The following is a 24,203-nucleotide window of genomic DNA, read 5'->3' as shown; positions in this document are numbered from 1 at the left end:
GTGAATGTAGGAAAAGTTGGTTGGATTTTGTGGTATTCATTAATGTTTGTTTGCAATTAGAGTAGACAACAACATACATAGGCACAAAGCAAGTGTCACTCAACCCAACCTCAAAGACGGTTATCTCCAAGTATCACTCCCTCGTTACCTCCGCCCCTGTTACTTACTTCCTTGTTTCTCTTACTTCTCTTCTCTTCTATAATAAAGCCCACTTTTTTGCTTCTTTTTCGCCTCAATTCGTCACACTGATTCCATTTGGCGTTTTGTTGCAGGGAGACCAAAATGTCTTTCACTGCAACCAAGTTCGCACCCTCTCCTCTTCCTCTCAATTCCACCACCCCCAGATCCAATGACAAGCCTCTCTCTTTCTCCTTCGATCACTTCAAAACCAACCCTTCTTCCTCTTTCCTTGGATCCAATCGCAAGCTTCTTCGCTTCACTGCTCTTGCCAAACCTCGTGCTCAGACTCGTGCTTCTACCCCTGTTGCTGATGTTCTTCTCCAGCAAACCTCCAATCTGGTGACCCTTTCTCCTTCTTTCTTCATTCAAAAATCCCTGCTTTCGTGGATGGGTATTGGTTCTCTGACATGGGTTTGGTGAAAATAAAAAAAGTTCCGTTTTTTACTCAATTTAGCTCATTCGAATTGGACCCAGTTTAATTTTTGAGCTGGCTGATTCAAATGTTAATTTTTTTCATACAAGTTATTATTTGGGTTGCTGTTTATTCTTTTTACAGTACTTTGTTACTTAACAGTTCGTTTGGGTTGGAAATCTCAATTTTTTCATTCAATTGAGTTCACTGGAATTGGATCCGGTTTGCTTACGAGCTGCTTGATTCAAATGCCAATATTTCTTGTTATGAATTTATTATATGGGTTGCTGTTTTCAGATGTTTGGTTCGACACACTGTGGTTATATATTTATATTTTACAGCACAAAACTTAGATGCAGTTCTACAAGTGTACTTGGTATTGTTCTTCAATGAGAATTGGAGTTCCACCCGAATTAATAAAGTAGTCCGAATTTTTTTTATCTCAATGGAAACTTTTGTTACGTGAAAATATGATTGAAAAGAAACTTAAAAAATCATCTATGGAGTCGCGATGCGGTTAAGTTTTGTCCTATCTTATGTGGGTTTTAGTTGTGTGTTATTTGTCCAACTGGCTTCAGAAGTTCAGATTAATGAAAATTGTTGGTGTTGTGCTACTGCTAAAATATGTAAGTTTGGAAATTTTTTGTTTGGGAGTAACTGTTTTGAGATTATTGCTTTTGTCTGGATTTGTGAGTGCAGCTTATTACTAAAGAGGAAGGGTTGGAGCTGTATGAAGACATGATACTAGGGAGGTTCTTCGAGGACAAGTGTGCTGAGATGTATTATAGGGGCAAAATGTTTGGTTTTGTTCACTTATACAATGGCCAAGAGGCTGTGTCGACTGGGTTCATCAAGCTTCTGAAGAAGGAGGATTATGTAGTGAGCACCTACAGAGATCATGTTCATGCATTGAGTAAGGGGGTCCCCTCTCGAGCCGTAATGAGTGAACTATTTGGAAAGGCAACAGGATGCTGCCGAGGCCAGGGCGGTTCAATGCATATGTTCTCAAAAGAGCACAACATGCTTGGCGGTTTTGCATTCATTGGTGAAGGAATTCCAGTGGCCACTGGGGCTGCATTTTCCAGCAAATATAGAAAGGAGGTGTTGAATGAGGCAGATGCTGATCAGGTGACATTGGCTTTTTTCGGAGATGGGACTTGTAACAATGGCCAATTCTATGAATGCCTGAACATGGCAGCTCTGTGGAAATTGCCAATTGTGTTTGTGGTGGAGAATAACTTATGGGCTATTGGGATGTCTCATCTCAGAGCAACTTCAGATCCTCAGATATGGAAGAAAGGACCAGCGTTTGGAATGCCAGGGATTCATGTTGATGGGATGGATGTTTTGAAGGTCAGAGAGGTGGCAAAGGAGGCAATTGAAAGGGCTAGAAGGGGAGAGGGACCAACCCTAGTGGAATGTGAAACCTATAGATTTAGAGGACATTCATTGGCTGACCCCGATGAGCTTCGTGACCCTGGTGAGCATTTACTTGGATAATTTCTTCTCTTCATAGTTCTTAATTTTGAAGTGTGTATGTCGATGTTCCTTTGCACTTCTTGTGGTATTTATCTTCAGTGCACTTTGTATAATCATTATAAATTTACTTTGCCATATAGTTTGCTTAACTTGGTCTTAGATTAGTGATATTAATTGATGGTGGAGGTCATGCATTCTAAATCTTGTTAACAGGGTGAAGAGGTATTATACTTAGTGAAGAGAAATATGGCCTAAACAACCAATTTGTCAAACTTTAGTTATTTTTTCTCACATTTGGAATAACATTTTCAAATTTGTTTAGGCTTGGCTCATACAATACATTTTTATTTCTTAGGTACATATTATAATTGAAAGAAAAATTAACAGATTTAAAGCCATTGGTAGTAGAATAGAGAAGAAGTGTTATTAACCTGGCTGAGAGTATACACAATTATTAAAATGGTCTTGATTTAAAGAAAAATACTTGTGTGAATATTGAACCAATTCTTGTAAGGGTATGCATATTCTGATTGACGAACTCCATCAGACTATGAACGACACCTCATCTGTCAGATGACTACAATCTGATCGTCTGACACATGAAGTTGTCGTGTGATAGTTTATCAGTGATAGTTTGGCTTCAGTTGTTTTTGCTGTCTATTTTCTACCTTAATGTCATTCAAATTACACTGAAATATGATGGTTTTAGGCTCTTAGTTATTCTAGCATGGTAAATGGGTATCCTTTTAAGATGTTCTCATAAATAACTATGTTTTCTACTTACATATGTCTAGTAACCACTGCAAGTAGTTAGGTGAATACATTTTTATTTCTTGATGAGTTTGAGTAAGCTTTGATAAAGTCTTTTGTTTGTGTATCTGGTGCTCATAAGTCATAATAGTTACTAATAATAAATTCTTCTGTTCTGGCAGCTGAGAAGGAACACTATGCTGGTAGGGACCCCATCACTGCACTGAAACAATACCTTTTTGAGAACAATTTAGCCAGTGAGCAAGAATTGAAGGCCATTGAGAAGAAAATCGATGAGATTCTTGATGATGCAGTTGAGTTTGCAGACAACAGCCCTCTTCCACCCCGAAGTCAGCTTCTGGAGAATGTGTTTGCTGATCCAAAAGGCTTTGGAATTGGACCAGATGGAAGGTATAGATGTGAGGATCCAAAATTCACTGAAGGCACTGCTCAAGTCTAATCTTTTCTTTCTTTCTTTCAACTTTCAGTTTTGTATCAGTGTTCTTTTCACATGCTTAATTAGTGATGAAATGCTACACAATGTCTAATATAAACAGGATTTGTTCTTTAGGTTGGAAACTTGGCTTTATGTGTCTTACATTTTTCATTGTTTGTTGAACTAATGTCAAGAATGATGACAATCTTCATTATAGATTATAGCCTCTACCAAAGGTGTATAATAAAACTTTTTGTTGTTTCTCTTTGCTCTTGCTTTTTATCAATTTAGTGGTGAAATTCCATAGAACTATAATATAGATAGTGACTGAGTGTTGTTTCTGTTGTGGATCTTTTCGAAAAAATACGATTTTTTTCCTTATAAATTAGTGAAAACATTTTTACTAATCAATGCTAAATTGTTGTCAATTTCACTACAAATGTGATTAAAGGTCTATAATGATTGTTGTCAAAATTTACTAGTACTATTTGTAAGAGATTTTTATGGAAGATTTTTAGTTTAATGACCATGTAAGGTTTGTATAGTGTTTTTATACTTTTATTAATAAAAACTTATCGTTTATGCCATTTTTAATAATAAAAAGGTTATCATTTTTGTAATTTTTATATATTTATTATAAATTGTTTTACATACAATACTTTTCTTTATTTATTGAGTGCAAAGTGCTTTTTTTGAAAACCATAATTTAATCTCATGTTTTTTTTTTATCAAAAACACAATCTTATTTAATATCGTTATTTTAGAATTATTTTGTTTAAATTTGAACACAACTTGCAACTATTATGATTCACAAAAAGTTTAGAAGTTATAATTCTTTTAATTTATGAAATCAAAGTAAACTAATTTAACTAAAATTGAAATTTTTAACCTTTTCAATCAGCACAAAATTAGGTGTAAAATAAAAAGTTTATAAATTATTTAAAAATAATAATTTTTGCACAAATGTTACAATGTTACAAATATATCATAAAAAGTCATAAATATTATATATATTGAATACATTGGTAATTTCTATAACATTTATTGTTATAATTTTAATATTTATAATATAAAATTTTATCATTTTAATTTTCGATATTAAACTTTTGTTTTTAAGTATTAACATGAGAGAAATTATGTCACTCGAATGTCTGATGCTATCTGATACTTCATGTCTGATGAAACCTAACCAGTGGGGCAAAAGAATTAGAAACCAAAATGATAAAAAAAAAAATCACAAACATATTTAAACAAAAATAAAATTTAATATTTTAATTAAAAAATACGAACAAGAAATATTCATGAATTATCACTGAAAAACAATTTTGTCAATTAAAACAATTTTCAAATTAGATTTTAGTTTTCATTCTGTACATTTTACTTAGGTTTTTGAGATAGTGTTATAATAACTTAGGCGCGCAAGCTTAGTATGTTATCCTCTGTTCTATCTACTGCATTTCTCACACTTTCTCTTTGGGTGGATAAAAGCAAAACAAAACAAAAAATGCCAGATACCCTTTTTCACACTTTCCTTACACCACCTTCTTCTTATGTGCTACCCTTCAAACTGTACAAACCCCAAGTGAAACGATTCGTTTTACATTTCGGGCTTCCAAGGCGTTCCCGCACATCTCCAGAACCTTCTTCATCGTCTTCTTCTTTCTCTCCGCAGAGGAGAACCAGGGAGGTGGTTGAAGAACGGATTAATGGAGAAGAATCTGTTTACCCTCAAAAAGGTGATGGTTTTGTGGATGAAGAAGATAACGAAAGGCTTGGGAAATCGTGTGAAGTGTACGTGTGCAACCTCCCCAGAAGCTGTGATGCAGCATACTTGCTTGACTTGTTCAGGCCATATGGGACCATTCTTTCTGTTGAGGTTACCCTCTTAGCTTCTCTTCCTCTTTTTTTGTTTTTAATTTTAGTTTATGTATTATCCCAAGGAAAATAATTCAAAAATGTGACTTTCGTTCCTCATTCAAACTTAAATGTTCCTTTATAGTTTTTTTCCAAAACATGAAATAAGGTGGCATTTCTAAATTGTGAATAAAGCTAGTTAGCAAAATATAATTATGCAATTAAACACCTAATTAGGAGTGTCTGACAAATGTAACATAAGGAAGAAGTATATGTGCTTATGTAACAGGTTACAAGATTTTAGTTGTCAAATTTTGCTAGGCCAATTTGAAAACTGTTTATAAAGCAAAATTTCTGGTCATTATCATTATAGTCTGAATTCTGACTCAACAATTCAGAAATGATAGGTGGGTGTTATGTCTGAGAGTTTGGAATCAACATTTGGTCTTATGTTTATCGTGTTGTACTTGGTTTACTTCAGGTTTGCCGAAATGATGAGACTAATGAAAGTAAGGGGTGTGGTTACGTGACACTGGGATCTGTATACTCAGCAAGAAATGCAGTTGCTACATTGGATGGATCAGTTAGTACTGTGAAACTGTCTCTTCCTTGCTCGTGTTAGAATCATTATGCATGCCTAGGTGTTTGATTTAATTTCTTTTTTTCTGTTTTGGAATGAAGGATGTTGGTGGGCGCGAAATGAGGGTTAGATTTTCAATTGAGGTGAATTCTAGAAGGAGGGGTTTTAATAAAGCGAACTCTTCCACCAAGAGGATCTTATACTATGAATCTTCTCATAAGCTGTATGTTGGCAATCTTCCTAAGACAATGAGACCTGAACAGGTGAGAGATCACTTTAGCAGATTTGGAAATATAGTTGGTGCTAGAGTATTGCTTGATTTTAAACAAGGGAAAAGTCGAGCATATGCCTTTCTCTCCTTTCAATCAGAGGCGGAACGTGATGCAGCAATGTCTCTCAATGGAACAGTAAAATCTGCTTCGACCACTTTTTGATTTTTGTTTCATTTGTTACTGTTTGTTTCTTAGTTTGATCTTTCTTGCAGGAATTTTATGGTCGAACACTAATAGTTAAAGAGGGTTTTGAGAGGACAGACCCTTTAACTGAAGCTTCAGTGTCTGCATAACAATGGCAGCAATTTTGATTTTACTCATGGAGGAAGATTTCTAGTGTGTATAGCTGAGGCATATTTGCGAGGCTTCTACACTAGAAAATGATCGGTCAGAGAAGAGGTGACCCGGTCACTGCGGCAGTTCAGCAAATATATGGGTTCATTCTGTTCTATTTGTCTTGTATTTCAAATTGCAATGAGTAATATGATGGTATTGTTGTTGAGTCAAATTTATCTTTGAATTTAGCGATGGGATGAAATACTGCTACCGTTGCTAGTACAAATATTGCAGAGCATTGTGAAGTAGAACATGAATAAATCCCATGCAGAGTAAAGCTAGTATATCACGAACAGGTGCCTTACTATAGGTCACAGTAGCATGAGTATGTTTAGAAATGGAACATTTTTTAATCTTGAAACTAATCCTAACACTATATTGTGGGTAGCTTGCATGAAAAGTGACATGTAATACAGAAAAAGTGTGAAATTACATGGCTTAAATTAATGTCAGGGTGGGGGATAAGGTTAGGGTTGGGACAATGTTTGATTTCATCATGGTTTAAGGAATTTTCGCTAATTGTGATCATGCGTGTTCTTGGAGGAGAATTTCTCATGGGAGCCAATCTTGTTGAGGAAGTTTCAATACTTCTTATTTAGCCTTCAGATCTTCTCCACCAACTAGTCTTTTATTAGAGCATAAAGATATCGTTGTGGTGAGAGGATCTTGTTGAGAGGTTTAGTCAAAAAAATCTTTGAAAGAGTCACTAACACATGATCACTTTTTAAATAGTATCAATAAAGTTTTATTAACTATTTTGATTATTAAGTATTTAGATAAATAATAAAATAATAGAAATATCACTTTTGAAGAAATGGAAGTAGCATAAAAAGATCAAATAGAATCTAAAAATTCACTCTTTTTACTTACATTATTTAATACTTTTGTTTTACAAATAACTTTAATGATATAATGCTAATGTTACAAATTTACATTGTTACAAGAGAACTTATATTATTGCATACGAATTTGATTAAGGGTGAAAATTAGACAAATACTATTTTGTGTTTTGAAAACAACATTAGTTATTATCTTTTTTAAAGATTTTATTTTGTCATCGAGTATCATGAAATATTAACGTCAATAAGATGTAAACAAGTCTATATAAAAGATTAAGATATCATTTTTTACTAAAAACCTTAAGACTCTTTCTCCACATTGAAACACCTCTCTCTTAAGCAACTATTTGTTTTAATACCATTAGGAGACATTAGAAAGATTCAACATCAATAAGACATGAAAAAACCATATAACAGATTAGGATGTCAATTTCAAATAAAAATATTAAGGGAATAGGTTTATGAGTCTTCTACTTATATATTGTTCATCTTACTCCTTTTTATCCAATGTCAAACTTCTAACTCACCTTGAATTCCTAACATGATTCAAATTAACCAAACCAAAAATGGTAGAGATGAAAGAAGGGAAAATCAATTGGGGTTTATCTTTCTAAAAATTCTATCTTTGACATTGATGAAGTTTGCTCTCAAAGCGATTCAAGACACTCAAATCCAACCAAATTTCTTTTAAATTAATGAAGTCAACACGAGGAAACTTGAATGTTGAAGAGGAGAATGAGAAATTAAAGTTGTGTCATGTTTGTAGATAATGCATTTTATTGTGAGAAAAAAAGAGAAAAAAATGAAGGTTGTGGTAGTAGGTCTTGGGAGCCACTTGATACATGTTACTACAATAATCTCTCTTTGATAAATTGTTCCATTTTAATTTAAACTCTTCGGTTGTGGTTGATCTCTAGCTATGCACCATGGTATAATTGATGTGGTTTTTAACAATTGTCTTACCAAAAATCATTTTTGTGACATTAACTTAAATATCTTGGATCTTTTTATCAGGGATACACCATGGATATTTGACACTAATGTGTCATAAGAAACCCATGTAAAATATTATTAAATCACTTTCAACTCAAAACCTAACCAATGGATTTATGGGTGCTTTTTTTTTTTACATGTTACTCTTCTTGCATATTTTTACCTAATGTGACTTTAACTCAAACTTAACTCGAACAAACTTTTCCTTAAGTGTGAGTCTCTTCCACATTGGTTATAGTCCCTTTTAATTAGAATCAATTTTCACCCAAACCATGCTAGTACTAATAATATGAAAGATGACTACCATCAAAGTTAAATTAAGTGTTGTAGCTGCAAAAAAATCTTCATCTTAAGTAGTTAGATGTTAAAAACGCATTCCTAAACAAGGATACGAAGGAAGACATCTTTATGACACAATTAGGTTTTGACATATAAGACAAGGAGAATATTGTATGCAAGCTTCATAAAAGTTTGTATGACTTAAAACAAACACAAAGACAGTGGTGCAAGAAGTTCATGAGTTATAAATTTTGAACAACTCCTGATTTCACATATGTGATGCTAAGAAATACGTTGAGAATTAGGAAACAAAGAAGATGATTGTCTATTATTTAGTGACATTAGGAGTGTTACATGTCTTGTTAAAATTTAATTCCTCATTCTAGACACAAACACATTTAATCAACGTATAATTTTATCAAAGATCTGATAATTTATGAAGTTGTTTTTGTTGAAGATCTAGATCACAAAATTCATTAATGTGCTAACCAAGATTGTCACAACTAAGTTTTGGCTTTCCAGTTAGACAAGTAGCCTTCAAGGATAATCAATGATGAAAATATTACAATAAACAATGACATAAATCAAACTCTATCTGGGAGAATTGTGAATTTTGTAGAATTTGGTTTTAGTCCCTCATCATATCATATTGAGGGATATTGTTCTCTCTATTGCTATATAAATAACTTTTATAAAGCTTTTAGATACATTAACATAAAACACTTCCTAGTGTAGTCATAAACTTAGATATATGTATTATGTAAAACCATGTTAAACTTTTTGTGTTATTTATTTTTATCTCATTTTTCTTTTGTTTTTCTCCTAACAATTAGTATTAAATTTAGGAGTTCGATTTTCAATAGGATAATTATTAAAAGAGAGGTTATTGCATGACATTTGGATTTTTATGAGTTTAAGTGTTTTAACTATTAATTATAACTTTTGACTTAGTATTAATCATTGGATTCAATTAGAGATAACAATGGGTCTGGTCGGATACAGATAGTGTCTACCCGCAACCCGATCCACATGAAAATCCAACCCGCAACCCGCCTACCCGTGTGGGTACCCGCTTAAAAAATATCCACAATATTTTGAGACCCTCGAATACTCGCAAAAATTTTAAAAAATATATTTTATACATTTTTAAACTAAAATTTAAATAAAATTACAATATATATATATATAATATAATATAATAAAAATTAAATTAAATATAAATTAAAATTTTATTTTTAATTAAATTTAACCTAACCTCTAATTTGTATGAACAAAATAACCCCAAGATAAAAAACGCAGAGAAAACTCCAAAACACCGCAGACCAAGAATCTAAAAAATTCCCAAACAAAAAAGAAGATCATAAACTCCAAACTCGCTACAAGGTCAGGAAAAAACCCCAACGCCGGAACCCAACCCTAAATCATGAGAAGCAACAACCCTAAATTTCCAATTTCAAAACTCTCAATCCCAAATAAGAACCTCTAATATATCGGCACCACCTGCAGAGGTAAAACAAAGAAAACTCAATCCCAAAATCGTGAGTTAAACACGAGAATCAGACCCTTGTGCTACGAAGTTGTCGTGAAACGTAGAAATCCCCTTCCTCTGCACGATGAACCACAAAAAGTGAAGGGAGAGAAAACCTCTCTCCATGCGTAAAGGAGAATAACAAAAAAGGTCATGCCCATGAACAAAGTTAGAGAAGAAGTTTGAAGCTTTTGAGTTTGCTAATGAAAAATGTAAAAGAGAAGAGATTGGAGAAAAAAAAAAACTCTAAATAGAGTTTTTTAGAGAAACCAAACAATTGAAAAATTGAGATTTTTAATTAGGGACGTAATTTTTAATTGAAAAACTTTTCTTTTTTTTATTTAAGAGTAATAAAAAGAAAATTTAATTTTAAAATATATAAATTAATTTTTTATTATATTTTGCGAATGACAAATATCCACAAGTCAAATAATATAATATTCGCATCAATCCGTTTCGAAACGGATATTAAAATATTTACTATCCGCGAATAATAAATATATAGAGATAATAACTACTTGTCATAAATTTTATCTAGAATATGAATTTTTTTGTCATCCCTCGATCCAATCCACATAGTATTGTTTTAAAGTTTTTTTATATGAATTTTCTCATACTTACATGTCCCAATATATATTTATTTTCACTTCCTAAAATACCATAACAATGGTATTAGAACCAATTTTATTTTAGTGTTTCATTGTGATAAATCCAACAACGTTTAAGATTAATGAAAGTGTATTAAGAAACTCAAATATGATTTAAAAATTCAAATATAAATTAAAAGTCTTACATTAAATAAAAAAAAATTAAACGTGACATAACAAAATTTAACTGGTTATAAGTTAAAAAATAATATTATAATTCTTTACACATTTTTCATGACGTATTGATATTAAAAATTTCATATATATATATATATATATATATATATTAGAATACTTTTATTAATATGAAAAGAAAAATATGGATAACGTATTAAAGTGACTGGACTCACAAACAAAAGAAAGGAATGAAAAAACAAATAGATTAAATCTGGGTGACTCCACGTGTCAATCTGTAGACCACGAGATCAAAGCATTGTAAAATAAAACTAGATATTACTGTACAGAAAAATATCGGCTCTGAGAGAAGATATAAGGACGACAAGTGTCCACTGGGTGGACCCCACGTATGGCAGAAGATCACCTCTAGCGTTGCATATTAAAATAATGGATGGCAGAAACTGCGCCACGTCATCATGGGAGTAGCGATCCACCTTTTGATGATCCAGTGAGAGGGATCGAGATTTTGGTGGGAAGATATTTTTGACGATTTTCGCGGTTGTGGGCGAAAGCTGGTCACCAGTGAATCAGAATCGGAAGCAACTAAAGAAGAAGAAGAAGAAGAAGAAGAAGAAGGGTTTGTTCCAAACAAAACAAATCATTTTTCTCTTTCAAATTTAGTTATTTATTATTATATTATTGTTGTTATTGTTGCTCCTGAAGACGACGACGGTGATGAGGTCAATTTCATTTATTCTGTTTTCTTCTTCTTCGTCTTCCTTGTCGTAACTGATTAGGGTTTTCTGTTTGTTCATGGAATAAAGCATGCTTTTGTTCGAGAATGGCTGAGTTGAGTAGTACGATGCAAGAGCACGGGACGGGCAACAATGGCGATCGCTCTGCAGAGGTGGTTCGGTGGGAGAGGTTTCTGCCGCGGATGGTGCTTAGAGTCCTGCTTGTAGAAGCTGATAATTCCACTCGACAAATCATCGCTGCGCTTCTTCGCAAATGCAGTTACACAGGTTCTGCTTCTACTTCTTAATTCGGAAGAACTTGTTATCGATTTCGCTGTTTATGTCGTTTTCTTTTGGGTGATGTTTGCGGCATTGTCTTATTTAACTAGTTGCCGTTCGCTTGCTAAAATTTTGCTTTTGTTCTACCGTTTTGATTATGGTCTATGTAATTAGGTTACGTGTATAACAGCGGTGATATCCAGAGAATAAATCAATTTAGTTTTCCACCTGTTCGATTCGGGTAACGTCATGGATACGTGGTCAATGTGTTGCTGTTTTTTTTTTTTTTTTTTTGTGATAAATTTTATCAAGTTTTTGCAGTTATGATGAATTATGACCTGAGTTTATGAAAAATGACAATCTCTGTTTTCATTCATACATAGGCTTATTCGTCGCTATGTTTATAGTGTTTAAAACTCAACAAACCTGATTACTTTACCAAGGTTTTTAAAAACAGGCGGCAACCCTGTGCAAGTTCACGAGCATCGATGACCGCAACAGTACAAGCATAGGCAATTTTTTCAATATCAATTAACACGACGAAACTGCAACTGTAACCCGCAATTTAAAATCTTGACTCCCACTGTAATTTTGTTTTTAGTAGACGTATATTTGGTAATATTTCAATAATCTTTATTTCTCAAGGGGTGTAGTGTAAGATGTTGTATATTCTTGATACCTTTTTGTCTCCGTCCTTTGAACAAAAAGTGAATAATCCAATTGTTTTAATTTCAGCCTCTTTCGTTTCAAATGATGTATTTATTTGCATTGTATTTTGGGGAGGAAAGTCTGGTAACGTTATGTACGTGTGTATGTATGTATATATGTTTGGTTGGAATATCAAACAATTTATTATTTCAACAAACTGATAATGGAAAACATTATGGATGATCGAATTTCAGCTTGACATTATTATTTTCATGCTTTACTACCTAATGATAGTTTTCTTTTCCATGTAGTTATCGCGGTTCCAGACGGATTAAAGGCATGGGAGTTGTTGAAGAAGAAGGCATCCGAGCTAGATCTCATAATAACTGAAGTGGATCTGCCAGCAATATCTGGATTTGCCCTTCTTTCTTTAATCATGGAGCATGAAATTTGTAAAAGCATTCCTGTCATAAGTATGTACACTTGTTACTTTGTATTTGTATTTTTAGTCTCAATGGTAGATAGAAATGGCTAATGAACTCAGGTTTATTTTCATCGCTGTGCAGTGATGTCTTCTCATGATTCTGTAAGCATGGTTTTGAAATGCATGCTAAAAGGGGCAGCTGATTTTCTTATAAAACCTATTCGGAGGAATGAACTAGGGAACTTGTGGCAACATGTATGGAGAAGGCACGCTGTACGTCATATTTTTCAATCTTTTTATAAAGATTTTTTTGTATTATTTTCTTCTTTTATAATGGCTTGCCCTTTTGCATATATTTACTTGTTTTTTTTTTTTCTTTCCTCTCTCTTTTAATGCTATTTATTCAGAGTAGCACTCCTGCTCCAAATACAACATTTTCACCAAAAAGTCTTAAAACTGCCTCCGAAGACAATTCTGCAAGCAATAAATCTAGTGGTTCCGTTGCCTCCTCTAAGGAAAACAACGAATACAGTGAGAGATTAAGTGAGGCTCAAGTAAGTTTCACTGCCTCAATTTTGCCAAATTTGTCTTTTATTGTGATTCTTACAGAGTCAATTTTCTTGGAGTTTGATTTGTTGAGTGTGAAGTGATTGACTTTTAATTTAATTATATTTCATATCTGAAATTCTTTCTACATTTTTCACTCGACATGGATTGAGTGACATAAAGATATGCAATTTAAATTCTATTGCACAATGCATTTACAAAACCACTTCACTTGAAGAAAATATCCTTTTTAGATTGGTTTTGCTTCTGAAATTTCACATAGAAACAGTAAGTTTTGCAAACTCTTGTCTAGAGCACTTGTACATTGCCAATTTTGGATGTTTATAGTACATACGTGGAAACTATGCAGGACGTGCCCCAGCTGAAAAGGTCTAAACAGAAGAAAATTGATTTGAAGAATGAAAAGTTTGCCAGATTTGAAAGTGAATCAACTAAGATGGATAATGAAACAAGAGGTATACTAATTTTATTCTACATTTCGATATGAATGTGTTTTTTTTATCTTGTTTTAATGTATTGACTGTTGTGCTATCTGTTAAAACATTTAATGCAGATAATTCAATTACAATTGTATCAGACACTGTAGGGTGCGACAAAACTTTTGAATCGGCGGATTTAAGGCTAGAACAAGACCATGGTTGTGCTGATACTGAAATTGAGGTTGAAATCTTAAAATCTGATTTAGGCATAGGAGATTCTAATATTAGTACTGAGTTGCATGGATGCAGTGACGAAGGGGTGAAACCTATTAAAGGAGCTATTGACTTGATTGCAACATTTGGAAATCTTCCAAATCACCCTGATGAAAATTGTAGTCTTAATGGTGGAAATACAACCATGTTTGATGGTGTTACGCAATTGGAACTTTCTTTAAGAAGTGATTTTCCTGGAAGTTCATGTAAACAAGCAAGCGAAGCAACTGAGGAATCTCAAAGATTGAACCATTCAAACACCTCTGCATTTTCTTGGTGAGTTCTGTGTTTTGTTGTGACTTTTTTGGTTCTTTAAATGACATCTACAATACCGTTAAATCTTTCTTGTAAGAAACTAATTTTGATCAGTGGAAGGAAGTTCTTTGTGGAGTTTTGTTATATTGTTTCTCTCATGTTCTTTCATGTATTTTTGTCAGTTTGATTTATGCTGTTATATATTAACATTGTGGTGACAGCTGAACAAATGGTGATTTGGAGTGAAACATAATTTTGAGAGCCTATGATCTATTATAATCTCATGGAAGGATCCAATTCATGGTAAAACTTTTAGAGCCTTATGCTTCTAAAACATTAAATACTGAAGAGACCACACAAATTGCGTGCTTTTGTGCACCGTCATCTGCATTAAGAGGAATTCTTCAATGAGGCTTGTTAAAATAAATTGGATTCTTCATTTTCGAGTTTATAGATCAAATAATCACTTTGTTAAACTAAACAGGTTGGCCCCTCTTTGTTAATCAATAAACTTCTGCACCCTTATGGTTACCCCAACCCCCAGCACCCAAAATTAAAGGCCATGTTTAAGCTTTCACTTGGAGGATGTGAAATCAATATCCAATCTTTCATTCTAAATTATTTTTCCTAGTGATCCTTTCAGAAAATCAACTTGCAATAATTCTTTGCGATTGCTCATTTTCTGACGGTGGGTGACAATTTCTATATGCAGGTATAGTAATAGTAAATTAGTGCACCCTCTTTTTCGAACACCATCAATTACATCCGCCGAAGTAAACAACCCCAGTTGGGATTCTCATGAATCCCATAAATTGTCTCGAACTACTTCTGGAAATTGTTGTCAGTATGGTGGCTCAAATAAAAACCTGGAGAATATGATCGGTACGGTCATTGATCAGTATGGACAAGTTACGCCAAAATTATCAAACAGTCAATGTGGAATGTTACCTGTTTCAGGGGTTATTTCCGATCTTAAGTCCAAGGGACATGGTAATGTTTTCACTTCAGTGTTCTACGCAACATCTGGTACTCACCCTGTGTGGAGTCCGAAACCAGTCTGCCAGAACGAGAGTTCTCCCTTTCCCACAAGTACCTCCTCCCAGTCCAATCCTGAAAGTCACAACTCTGACCAATATCATGAATATTCCAATGATGCTACTTGTCTTAATCAAAATGTAAAGGAAGACACTGATTTGGATCAAGCAAGGCGTGATTCTCCTGCTGCTGATCAGAGTGCTGGTAATAGTTTATGCCATGATGCTTCATATCATGTCAACAGTAGTGCGTATGGAAGCATGGACAGTGGAAATGATGGGCATGCTACTTCAGCTGTAGTATCCAAGAACAACCCAGAAGTTTTCAGTGATAGTGTTTGTCATAATTATGATGGGTCTCGAGGCACAGAATCTCATCGCACTAGTCAAAGAGAAGCAGCTCTAACTAAGTTTCGACTGAAGCGGAAAGAGCGATGCTTCGAGAAAAAGGTATTACAACCAGCATTGATATTGTTAGTAAAATGCTAGTTTACATTAAAAGTATTTATGGTAAAAGTAAATCTATGACTAGAATTAGGTTGGAAACTCCTATACCATCTTCTGCTGATGATCTTATTAATAAGAACTCTTAATTTGTTGTAAAGGTTCGATATCAAAGCCGGAAAAGGCTGGCAGAGCAGCGGCCTCGGGTCAAAGGGCAGTTTGTACGCCAAGTACACAATGATCATCCAGTTGCTGATGCCGGTGGTGATTCGTGAAATTTGTTTTTTAATTTACTTAGGCTACCTGTAGTATTAAACTACTGCTGACTGTAAACACTGATTGCGTCAACAAGGATTAGCTGTGGGTTGGTTTGTGTGTGTTGGTGGAATCTGTTTATCGTGAAGCATTAGGCATAGTAAGAGTAGGCCGGTAGGGAGATAACTAAAGGGCAGGGTCATTTATTCTATGGTGTTTCCTTCTGAATTTATATTTGGACTGCCGCTTGCAAATTTAGGATTTTGTAATATTTAGCGGGATCGACTTGGTTTTACCCTGTGTATATGATTTCTTGGTTAAATACTTGTATAGGTCTGTAGTTACATAGTTTGTAGGTTTCAGTTTGAAAAAAAAAAAAAAAAATTTCCCTCGAGAATCTCTGGTTTTACAGTTGAAGGATCGTTCTTTGCAATCGACTGTTGAGCATGGTTTTAAACTCACATCATGCAGTTGCCCTATCTATTTCAATTCGCAACCATTACTGACATTAATTCTCTGTTTACTCGATACATAGCAATAAGTGCCAAGGTAAGATTGCATACCTGGAAGTCTCCGTGCCACTTGGAAGGTAAGATTGTATGGTTCCCTCGCATGTTCATGTTCATGTTCTACAGTTTTCTTTCCTCGTTTCTAATGAAGAGATTGGAACGCAGTTTATCTGAAATGCCTAATGTTAACGGACATAAAGACAAAGAAAGCAGTTTCATAGTGTAGTGGCTACATGGTGGATACATTGACATGGAAGAGTGGTCCTTGACGAAACCAGCACATGGACTTGTACAGGAAAAGCATCAATAATGTGCACTTGTGGGACACCATAATGTCTAGGATGATGTGGGACTGCAAGACGCAATCATCCAAACTCCAAACTCAAAATAGTAATGAAGACACGTTAGCAATAATCGGCACATCATGCAGAAGCTTCACAATTAATTTTGTCCATACATTTCCGAAAGGGTTCTGATCGAGCCACATCACCTTCGGCTATTTTATTTCTGATCCAAAAGCAAAAAATAAAAAATAAAAAATAAAAAATCGGCTATTCTTTCTTCTTCATCATTGACACTTCTATTACTATCTCACTCTTAACATTTTTCTTCTTTTTGTAAAATAAATTAAGGAGTGTTCGGTGGTACTATATTTTTTAGTTTTCTTTTTTTATTTTTTTATTCATCTGGTCCATCTTCTAAAAATAACAATTCGAGTAAATAAGTTTCTCCATAAATGTTTTTAAGTGAAGTTTTTCACAAGAGACATGCCTACCAGAGCGATGGCAATTTAACCTTTTTTAGTTAAAATTAAACGTTTATTACTGTTTTTTTTTTATCGGCGATAAAGATTGAATAAATGAGGAAGTATTTGAGGTCTACAATTTATTACCGTGTTTATTACTGTTATTAAATCGATAGAGTCTTGGCTAGGCTCCAATCTAATGAGGGTTGTTTTGACTTTTTAGATTAAATGACAAAAGCAGCCACGAAGCTGATAGTGATACTTACACATCAAGATGTTAAACGGGGTAAGAGTTAAACAGATAATTCCATTAACACATTACTCTAATTATAAAATTAGTATTTGTAATGTGCTTTTTTTTAAGCAAAAGATTTTGTCCTAACTCCATGAAACTTAGGAAAACTTAATATTGGTTTCACATTCATACTCTTAAATTTAAAGTATTAGTAACAGAAATTGATTTTCTCAAGAGCACGTGAAATTGTTACATTTTTATCTTTACAAGATTATACCAAGATAAATATCAAGTTTTTTGTTTTTAAAAAAAATATTTTGATTGATGTTGATTTGTTATCTAATTTGCATAATCAAATTTTGATAAAAATGTCATGATTTGTATTTATTGTTAATATGATGTATGAGAAATTATCCTCTATTTTGTTCAACCTGTTCCAACGCAGTCCGTCTTGTTTGGCGGGTTGGCCCGTGGATCACAATCTATTTTAACACTTTTATTTATAGAGTTTATAACAATTAGAATCAATTTATAGTAATTCAGTGACAATTCCTAATTTTTTGACAAGGAGATTCATTTTATTAAGAAATTGAAAATAGTTGTTAAGTGGACTATTATGCTTAATGAAAGAGAAAATTCTAACACAAAAGAAAATCTATATTCTAAAATAATTAAACATAATATATAAACAAGTTATGTCAATCTTTAATGTTAAATTTTTAAAATTAAAACTTAATTTATTTGATTATTAAAATCTAACTTAAAGCTGAACTTTTTTTTTCAATTTAATAAACGACAATTTCAACACATAATTAATAATTTGTAACTAAATACTTTACCAATAATTTGATTGATTTACCCTACTTTCTAAGGTATATAATGTTAAATTTGTTCATTATCATTTATTTGTTTAACTTCCATATCATTGACCCAAATTTGACACTTCCAATGGGGATTGCTGGTTTTATTGTGAATAAGCATTAAATTCTGTCTTTTAAATGTCAATAATTATTGATCAGTTGTTTCTTGTTGAGGTGTCTGTCCTGATGCATGCAAATCTCCCTCAATCCACGTTTAAGTTGTTCTTTTCATGCATTAACAATTCAACCTTCAAAATGCATCAACACTTCATTTCTCTTTTATAAAATAATTGTCACATGACTACGAATTTTATACTTTTAGTATAAAGTTATTATTTTATTTTAATTTAGTCTCAATTTAATTAAATATTTTTATTTTCACTTAAAAATTATGATTATTTTTCAATGTAAAGTTTGATTATTATTTAAAATATATTCTTACATCTGTTTTTTCATTAAAATGTTAAATTAGCAGTATGATTTTTTTTTTTCAATTTGAAGCTATATTAATTTTGTTTCATTTAATACTTTTGGTTTCTATATTTGGGATGTTCTTTTCTCGGTCTATTTTCTTGATGTGGTTCTTATATATATTTTTTAAAGAAAACTCAACATGATATTTTTGTTAAATCAATTATTTCTGTCATTTATGTTTTTAAAATTGAACAATAAATACATAAAATGATTTTAAAATTGAACAATAAATGCATAAAAAGATGAGTGATTGTATTAACATAAGACAATTCCATTACAATAATTTCTTTATTATTGACAAAATATTATTGATGACAACAAATTTATTGGTCAACTTTACCAATAGATCTTTTAGTTAGATTTCAAATTTTAACATATCGGAATTCTTATACGATATATGATATGAAATCATTTTATAAAATCTCTTGATACAATATAACTATTATTATTGACGAATATTTTTATTGGTATGTTATCATGACAATTATTGTTGATCTCATTTCATTGGTAAACACGTTAATAATTTAGATGACAAATTTCTCTTCCAATCTGATTTTATGCATATTAAAGGGAGATGAGTAGGAAAAAGATGATGATGAGGAGGAGGAGGAGGGTGACACGACAATGGCTCTATGGTGATGCGAAAGCTTGCTGGTGACGCGTGCGATGACATTGATGATCATGAGTGGCTCGCAGGTGTAGGATGCCAGTAACAGTAATTGCCAGAGTTAGAGAAGGAGATGGAGGAAGTGGAAGAGAAATAATATGAGGAGGATGACCTAAAAGTGGGGGTGGTGGCACGATGGTTCAACAACGATAGAGAAGAGATGAGGAAAAAGATGAACAAATAAAGAAAAAAGAAGAGCAAGATTAGGAGGAAGGATGAAACTTAATCGCACAATTTACCAACAGATGTTACTGACAATCAGAATTTGTCTGTAATTATCGACGACTATTTACTGATTGATTTGTGGTCCGTTTTTATAACTGATAAATTGTGGTCTGTTAGTAATCATCAACGAACACTAGTGCAAAATTCAATTTTTATAACAACTTTCTGTACCAATTATAATCCACCCACTATAATAATTGACGTGGAGTTAGAATTGTAAATAAAATAACACTTTCTATACCTGTTGTAGTTATAACCGATATAGAAAGTGGAGGCAATGACATTTTTGTAATAAAAAAGAAAATTTTATATACCGATTCTAGTTATAACCGATATAGAAAGTGAATGTGGTGATACTTTTGTAATAAAAAATAAATTTGTTTATATTACTTCTAATTATAATCAATATAAAAAGTAGTTTCTTATTTATTTTGTTTGTAAGCAAATAAACATAGAGTTCTCAAAATGTTTTCTCTCATTTAGGATTTTTTCTTCTCTATCCTTCACCCATGCATGAGCCACCTAATCCAATCACCCATGTTCGTTGTCAATGTTTGTCTTCTCCAGGTCAAGACCATCGTTGCTATAACACCCATCGTCGAGATCGCCATCGATGATATCATCGATGTTACTAGCGCGAACGCTAACAACAAAAACTCTTTGTGACATCGCTCCTCCTTGCAAGTCACATGGGTTTCGTCTTCCCTTTTCTCTCTCTTGAAACTCAAGTTGGAAACTATCATGCCCCATTGAGAATGTCACCTTACAACTTAGTTTCTTTTTATTGCGGTCAAAACAATCTTTGGGATTTCGAACGTTGCCAGAGTTGGTGCCAAAATTATTTTTAAAAAATAAAATAGAAAAAATTGTTTTATCTTAACTTCTAAATTATACGAGAATATTAATTTTTCCATACAATATATTTTAGTTTTGTTGAATATCAAATATGCACCTATTTTTATCCAGTTACATCTAACATTTTTTTTTAAGGAAAATGATATTTTAACACCAATTTTTTGACACCATTTTAATACTGTACACATGTCAAAATGTGGTTGGACGATTTCAAATTAAAAAAAATTGATTTTTCTCTTCCAAATATGCTTTGCCTTTGGTTTTTTTTTTTGGTTAAATATGCTTTTAGTCCCTGAAGTTTTACTGATTTTTGGTTTTAGTCCCTGCATCAAACATTGATGGCATTACATCCTCTTAGTATAGAAACATGTATTTTTAGTCCCTAAAAATAGACGGCGTCAATTTTTCTGTGATGTGGCTAACGACCCTGCCACGTATTCTTTCAAGTTCATTCTGCACTATCTGCCACGTTGCCCTCTTTTAACATTTGAACCCCTCCTGCGACGCGAGAGAAAACGATCCTGTGTTCCTTATCGCCGGCGAGACCAACCACCGCCGGTCACTGGCCAAGACATCGCCGTCACCGGCCAAGACGTCGCCGTCTCCATCGTTTGCCGCCAGGGGCGTTCCCACTCTAGTATTGGGTTCCCTTCTCCTCCTCTCTTTCGGGTTGAAGAACAAAACAAACCTTCAAACCAGGGGTCACTCTGGTGATCTATACTCCCTCCTGCACACTGTTTTGATTTTCTCTCCCAAGGTTACTCTAATTGCATGGATACCCAAATTGTTTTCCCTTTTTCTAAACCCCAATTGCTTAAAGTTTTATTTTTTAATATTGAATGCATTTTTTATGTTGGAGTTTATTCTTGGGTGTAAAGATCTCAGAAATGGGAACTTTTATTGAACTTGAAAGAATTTTTGCTAATGTCGTTTTTCTGGTTTTTTATGCTTCAACTTTGAAAGAATTAATTTTTGTTTATGTTCTTGCTTTCTCATTGACNGCATCTTTCTTGGATTGATTTCCCGATGTNGTCTCCATTAACGTAATATATGCCTTCATCCCATTTTCCAAACAAAGTTGATACAGTTTTTCCGTTCCTATCTTGAATGATACCATGAACCTAGAGAAATAGATAAATCACAATGGGACAACCCTCTGCAAAAATTTCCATATATCTATAGTGAAAGGATAGATGAAAAGTTCACTTAATAACCAAGGCCTCACTATTTTTCTCTCGCGCTGCAACGTCTTCCTCTCACGCGAAGGAGAAGGGGCAAAGTGGTGGTGGTCCGTCGTAAAGGGCGGTGGCTTTTTGGCGGAAGTACTGGTAACACCGTGGACAGCGGCGTGGTGGTTGTTCAAGTGGTGGCTGAGGCGGCAACGTCGGTGGCGACCTGTATCGCCGACAGCACCTCCATGGGATTCAAACGTGTTGGTCACTTATCTGGCAGACAGAGAAGAAGACGTGGCACTGCCGTTAACCAAAAGTTAACGCCATCCATTTTTAAGGACTATTTTTACATGTTTTAATACTACAAGGATGAAATGCCATCAATGTTTGATGCAGAGACTAAAACCAAAAATCAGTAAAACTTCAGGGACTAAAAGCATATTTAACCCCTTTTTTTTTAAACAAAGATGTAAAGAAGTCTCATTGTTAACTTACAGGTTTCTTATTCACATTAAGTTATAGTAAAAGCAAATAAAGAAACAAAGTTGGATAAAGAGAAAGCAAGGCATAAAACAGGAAATAAAAAAGAAGAAAAGTAAAACACAGCATCAAGTGAGATCAATAATCAGCCATTGATAGATCTAAAAAAACTAAAAGAGAAACACACCCTCATGCTTTGATTCCAAGTTTCCCTGCTTATTCCGTCTCATATGGAATATTTCCTTTCACTATTTCCATAACCTCCACCATTTCTAGCTGCCACTTCTACAGAACCATCTTCATATATATCATACACCTAACACTCACACACACAACTTCTTTAACTGCATATCAAAGACTCCTCACATGGCAGAAATGCATATACAGCATCAAGAAGACCACAACCATATCCCTAATAATAACCCTAACCATATCCCTAATAACCCTAACCATAATCCTAACCCTACCCATTACACACACTACCGTTTCCCTGGCAAAGTTCCTCATCATCAAGTCCACAACATGGACAAAGCTACACCTTCACGCTTCAGACCCAATGCACCCAAACGTGAACACTGCATTTGCATCACCGTTTTCCTCCTCTTACTTGGCATCATACTCCTGATCCTGTGGCTCGCCTACCACCCTTCCAAGCCCCGTTTCACGGTGGCCAGCGCCGCTGTCTACGGCCTCAACGCCACAACGCCGCCACTCATATCCATCTCCATGCAATTCAACGTCGTAATAAGAAACCCTAACAGGCGTGTCTCTATTTACTTCGACAGGCTCTCGGCCTACGTTTCCTACCGAAACCAACCCATCACGCCACATGTCATGCTTCCACCGCTCTTCCTGGATAAGCACAGCGCCGTGTCGTTGTCGCCGGAGATCGGAGGCGTGCCGGTGCCAGTGTCGGAGGAGGTCACGAATGGATTGGTGATGGACGAGAGTTATGGGGTGGTGGGTGTGAAACTCGTGTTGTATGGAAGGTTGAGGTGGAAAGCTGGTGACATAAACTCAGCACACTATGGATTGTATGTGAAGTGTGATGTGTTGATGGGTCTGAAGAAAGGTATTATGGGTCAGGTTCCTCTCCTTGGATCTCCAGTTTGCGACGTGAACACATGAATACTATGTTCTGTTTCACATTTCAGACGCCATTTTTCACATCTTTGTCGACCCGATTCTTCTATTTCTAACATGTTTGAAAACATGCTCGAAAGCTACTATATGTCTGATTAATAAACTACAATGTGTGCATGCATGTATCTTAGTGATCCTATTACTATACTACATTTTAATATTTTTATGCCAAAAACTAGAAATTAGGTATATAGAACTTGGATTTTGTATTTCGGGACTTTAATTTTGTGTTTAAGTGATATGTACTATGTAATAGAAAGTAGAAATTCGATTGTTTGAATTCTTTTTGATTGTACAATGTTTGTGTTGTGATGTAGAAAGATTTATGAAATAGAATCATAAATATTATGAATTTGTGCATGGCCTGGTTTTTTGGGTACAATCAAAGTTTGGACGAGTAAGATTCAATGCCACAGAAGTAGCAAGTTGCCATGTCTTGTCTATATCTTGTTATCAAAAAATGTCTTGTTCTTATCTAAAATAAAGTGCTTATTGCTTTTGTAAAGCCAGAAGAACATATACTGCATATTATTTTTATCAACTTTTGTCTTTACTTGTTGAAAAGGAAAGAGATTAAGATTGAACTTGTTCAGTAAGAAAAGAAGAAACTGGGGCAAGTATTTTATCAACACAACACTCGTAAAAGCAATTAAAAATAATGGTTAGTCCGTGAACTTCAAAAGGTCATTTCTTAAAAAAAAAAAAAAACCCTGCAAGAATTGATCTAAAATTGATAATAAGTTATTGAAGAAAATGAGTTTGGACAGATATTATTAATTAAGATAGATAAAAAAAATATTTAAG

At 33.8% G+C, this 24,203-nt stretch overlaps 4 protein-coding genes and 1 long non-coding RNA gene across 8 annotated transcripts; 4 read left to right on the top strand and 1 right to left on the bottom strand.

The window, feature by feature from the left end:
• On the top strand, nt 1-3,522 carry LOC106780359 (pyruvate dehydrogenase E1 component subunit alpha-3, chloroplastic). Its single transcript, XM_014668635.2, has 4 exons — nt 1-130; nt 273-519; nt 1,292-2,072; nt 3,004-3,522. The coding sequence occupies exons 2-4, from the start codon at nt 283-285 to the stop codon at nt 3,279-3,281; spliced, it is 1,296 nt and encodes a 431-aa protein (XP_014524121.1). The 5' UTR covers nt 1-130; nt 273-282; the 3' UTR covers nt 3,282-3,522.
• A 1,147-nt stretch (nt 3,523-4,669) lies between these two features.
• Nucleotides 4,670-6,642, top strand: LOC106780336 (30S ribosomal protein 2, chloroplastic). The gene is made up of 4 exons (XM_014668612.2): nt 4,670-5,133; nt 5,593-5,694; nt 5,793-6,098; nt 6,176-6,642. The coding sequence occupies exons 1-4, from the start codon at nt 4,687-4,689 to the stop codon at nt 6,254-6,256; spliced, it is 936 nt and encodes a 311-aa protein (XP_014524098.1). The 5' UTR covers nt 4,670-4,686; the 3' UTR covers nt 6,257-6,642.
• Nucleotides 6,643-11,154: 4,512 nt separating this feature from the next.
• On the top strand, nt 11,155-16,950 carry LOC106780351 (two-component response regulator-like APRR3). 4 transcript variants are annotated; one of them, XM_014668628.2, is made up of 10 exons: nt 11,155-11,335; nt 11,526-11,724; nt 12,675-12,836; nt 12,930-13,060; nt 13,195-13,341; nt 13,704-13,809; nt 13,908-14,322; nt 15,014-15,785; nt 15,941-16,623; nt 16,709-16,950. In XM_014668628.2, the coding sequence occupies exons 2-9, from the start codon at nt 11,544-11,546 to the stop codon at nt 16,052-16,054; spliced, it is 2,028 nt and encodes a 675-aa protein (XP_014524114.1). In that variant the 5' UTR covers nt 11,155-11,335; nt 11,526-11,543; the 3' UTR covers nt 16,055-16,623; nt 16,709-16,950. The 4 variants fall into 4 exon arrangements, with proteins under 4 accessions (XP_014524114.1, XP_014524112.1, XP_014524113.1 ...); XM_014668626.2 differs by having other exon boundaries at nt 11,155-11,339; nt 11,527-11,724; XM_014668627.2 differs by having other exon boundaries at nt 11,155-11,442; nt 11,527-11,724.
• On the bottom strand, nt 14,949-16,712 carry LOC106780353. Its single transcript, XR_001377252.2, has 3 exons — nt 16,598-16,712; nt 15,250-15,411; nt 14,949-15,167 (listed from the first exon to the last, which is right to left on the bottom strand). It is a non-coding gene; the product is annotated as an uncharacterized LOC106780353 (long non-coding RNA).
• Nucleotides 16,951-22,532: 5,582 nt separating the features above from the next.
• On the top strand, nt 22,533-23,770 carry LOC106780344 (NDR1/HIN1-like protein 12). Its single transcript, XM_014668621.2, has one exon. The coding sequence runs from the start codon at nt 22,623-22,625 to the stop codon at nt 23,382-23,384; it is 762 nt and encodes a 253-aa protein (XP_014524107.1). The 5' UTR covers nt 22,533-22,622; the 3' UTR covers nt 23,385-23,770.
• Nucleotides 23,771-24,203: the final 433 nt, after the last annotated feature.

The sequence above is a fragment of the Vigna radiata genome, unplaced genomic scaffold (assembly GCF_000741045.1).
Source record: "Vigna radiata var. radiata cultivar VC1973A unplaced genomic scaffold, Vradiata_ver6 scaffold_179, whole genome shotgun sequence".
Taxonomy (NCBI): domain Eukaryota; kingdom Viridiplantae; phylum Streptophyta; class Magnoliopsida; order Fabales; family Fabaceae; genus Vigna; species Vigna radiata.
This window is presented reverse-complemented; position numbering and strand designations above follow the sequence as displayed.

Bases quoted from the DNA above. Each gene is read 5' to 3' on its own strand.
- LOC106780359 (XM_014668635.2), top strand. From the start codon at position 283: ATGTCTTTCACTGCAACCAAGTTCGCACCCTCTCCTCTTCCTCTCAAT. The intron at 520-1,291 runs GTGACCCTTTCT...TTGTGAGTGCAG, and splicing joins TCCAGCAAACCTCCAATCTG to CTTATTACTAAAGAGGAAGG. The intron at 2,073-3,003 runs GTGAGCATTTAC...CTGTTCTGGCAG, and splicing joins CGATGAGCTTCGTGACCCTG to CTGAGAAGGAACACTATGCT.
- LOC106780344 (XM_014668621.2), top strand. From the start codon at position 22,623: ATGGCAGAAATGCATATACAGCATCAAGAAGACCACAACCATATCCCT.
- LOC106780336 (XM_014668612.2), top strand. From the start codon at position 4,687: ATGTTATCCTCTGTTCTATCTACTGCATTTCTCACACTTTCTCTTTGG. The intron at 5,134-5,592 runs GTTACCCTCTTA...GGTTTACTTCAG, and splicing joins GGACCATTCTTTCTGTTGAG to GTTTGCCGAAATGATGAGAC. The intron at 5,695-5,792 runs GTTAGTACTGTG...TTTGGAATGAAG, and splicing joins TTGCTACATTGGATGGATCA to GATGTTGGTGGGCGCGAAAT.
- LOC106780351 (XM_014668628.2), top strand. From the start codon at position 11,544: ATGGCTGAGTTGAGTAGTACGATGCAAGAGCACGGGACGGGCAACAAT. The intron at 11,725-12,674 runs GTTCTGCTTCTA...TTTTCCATGTAG, and splicing joins TCGCAAATGCAGTTACACAG to TTATCGCGGTTCCAGACGGA. The intron at 13,342-13,703 runs GTAAGTTTCACT...GAAACTATGCAG, and splicing joins AGAGATTAAGTGAGGCTCAA to GACGTGCCCCAGCTGAAAAG.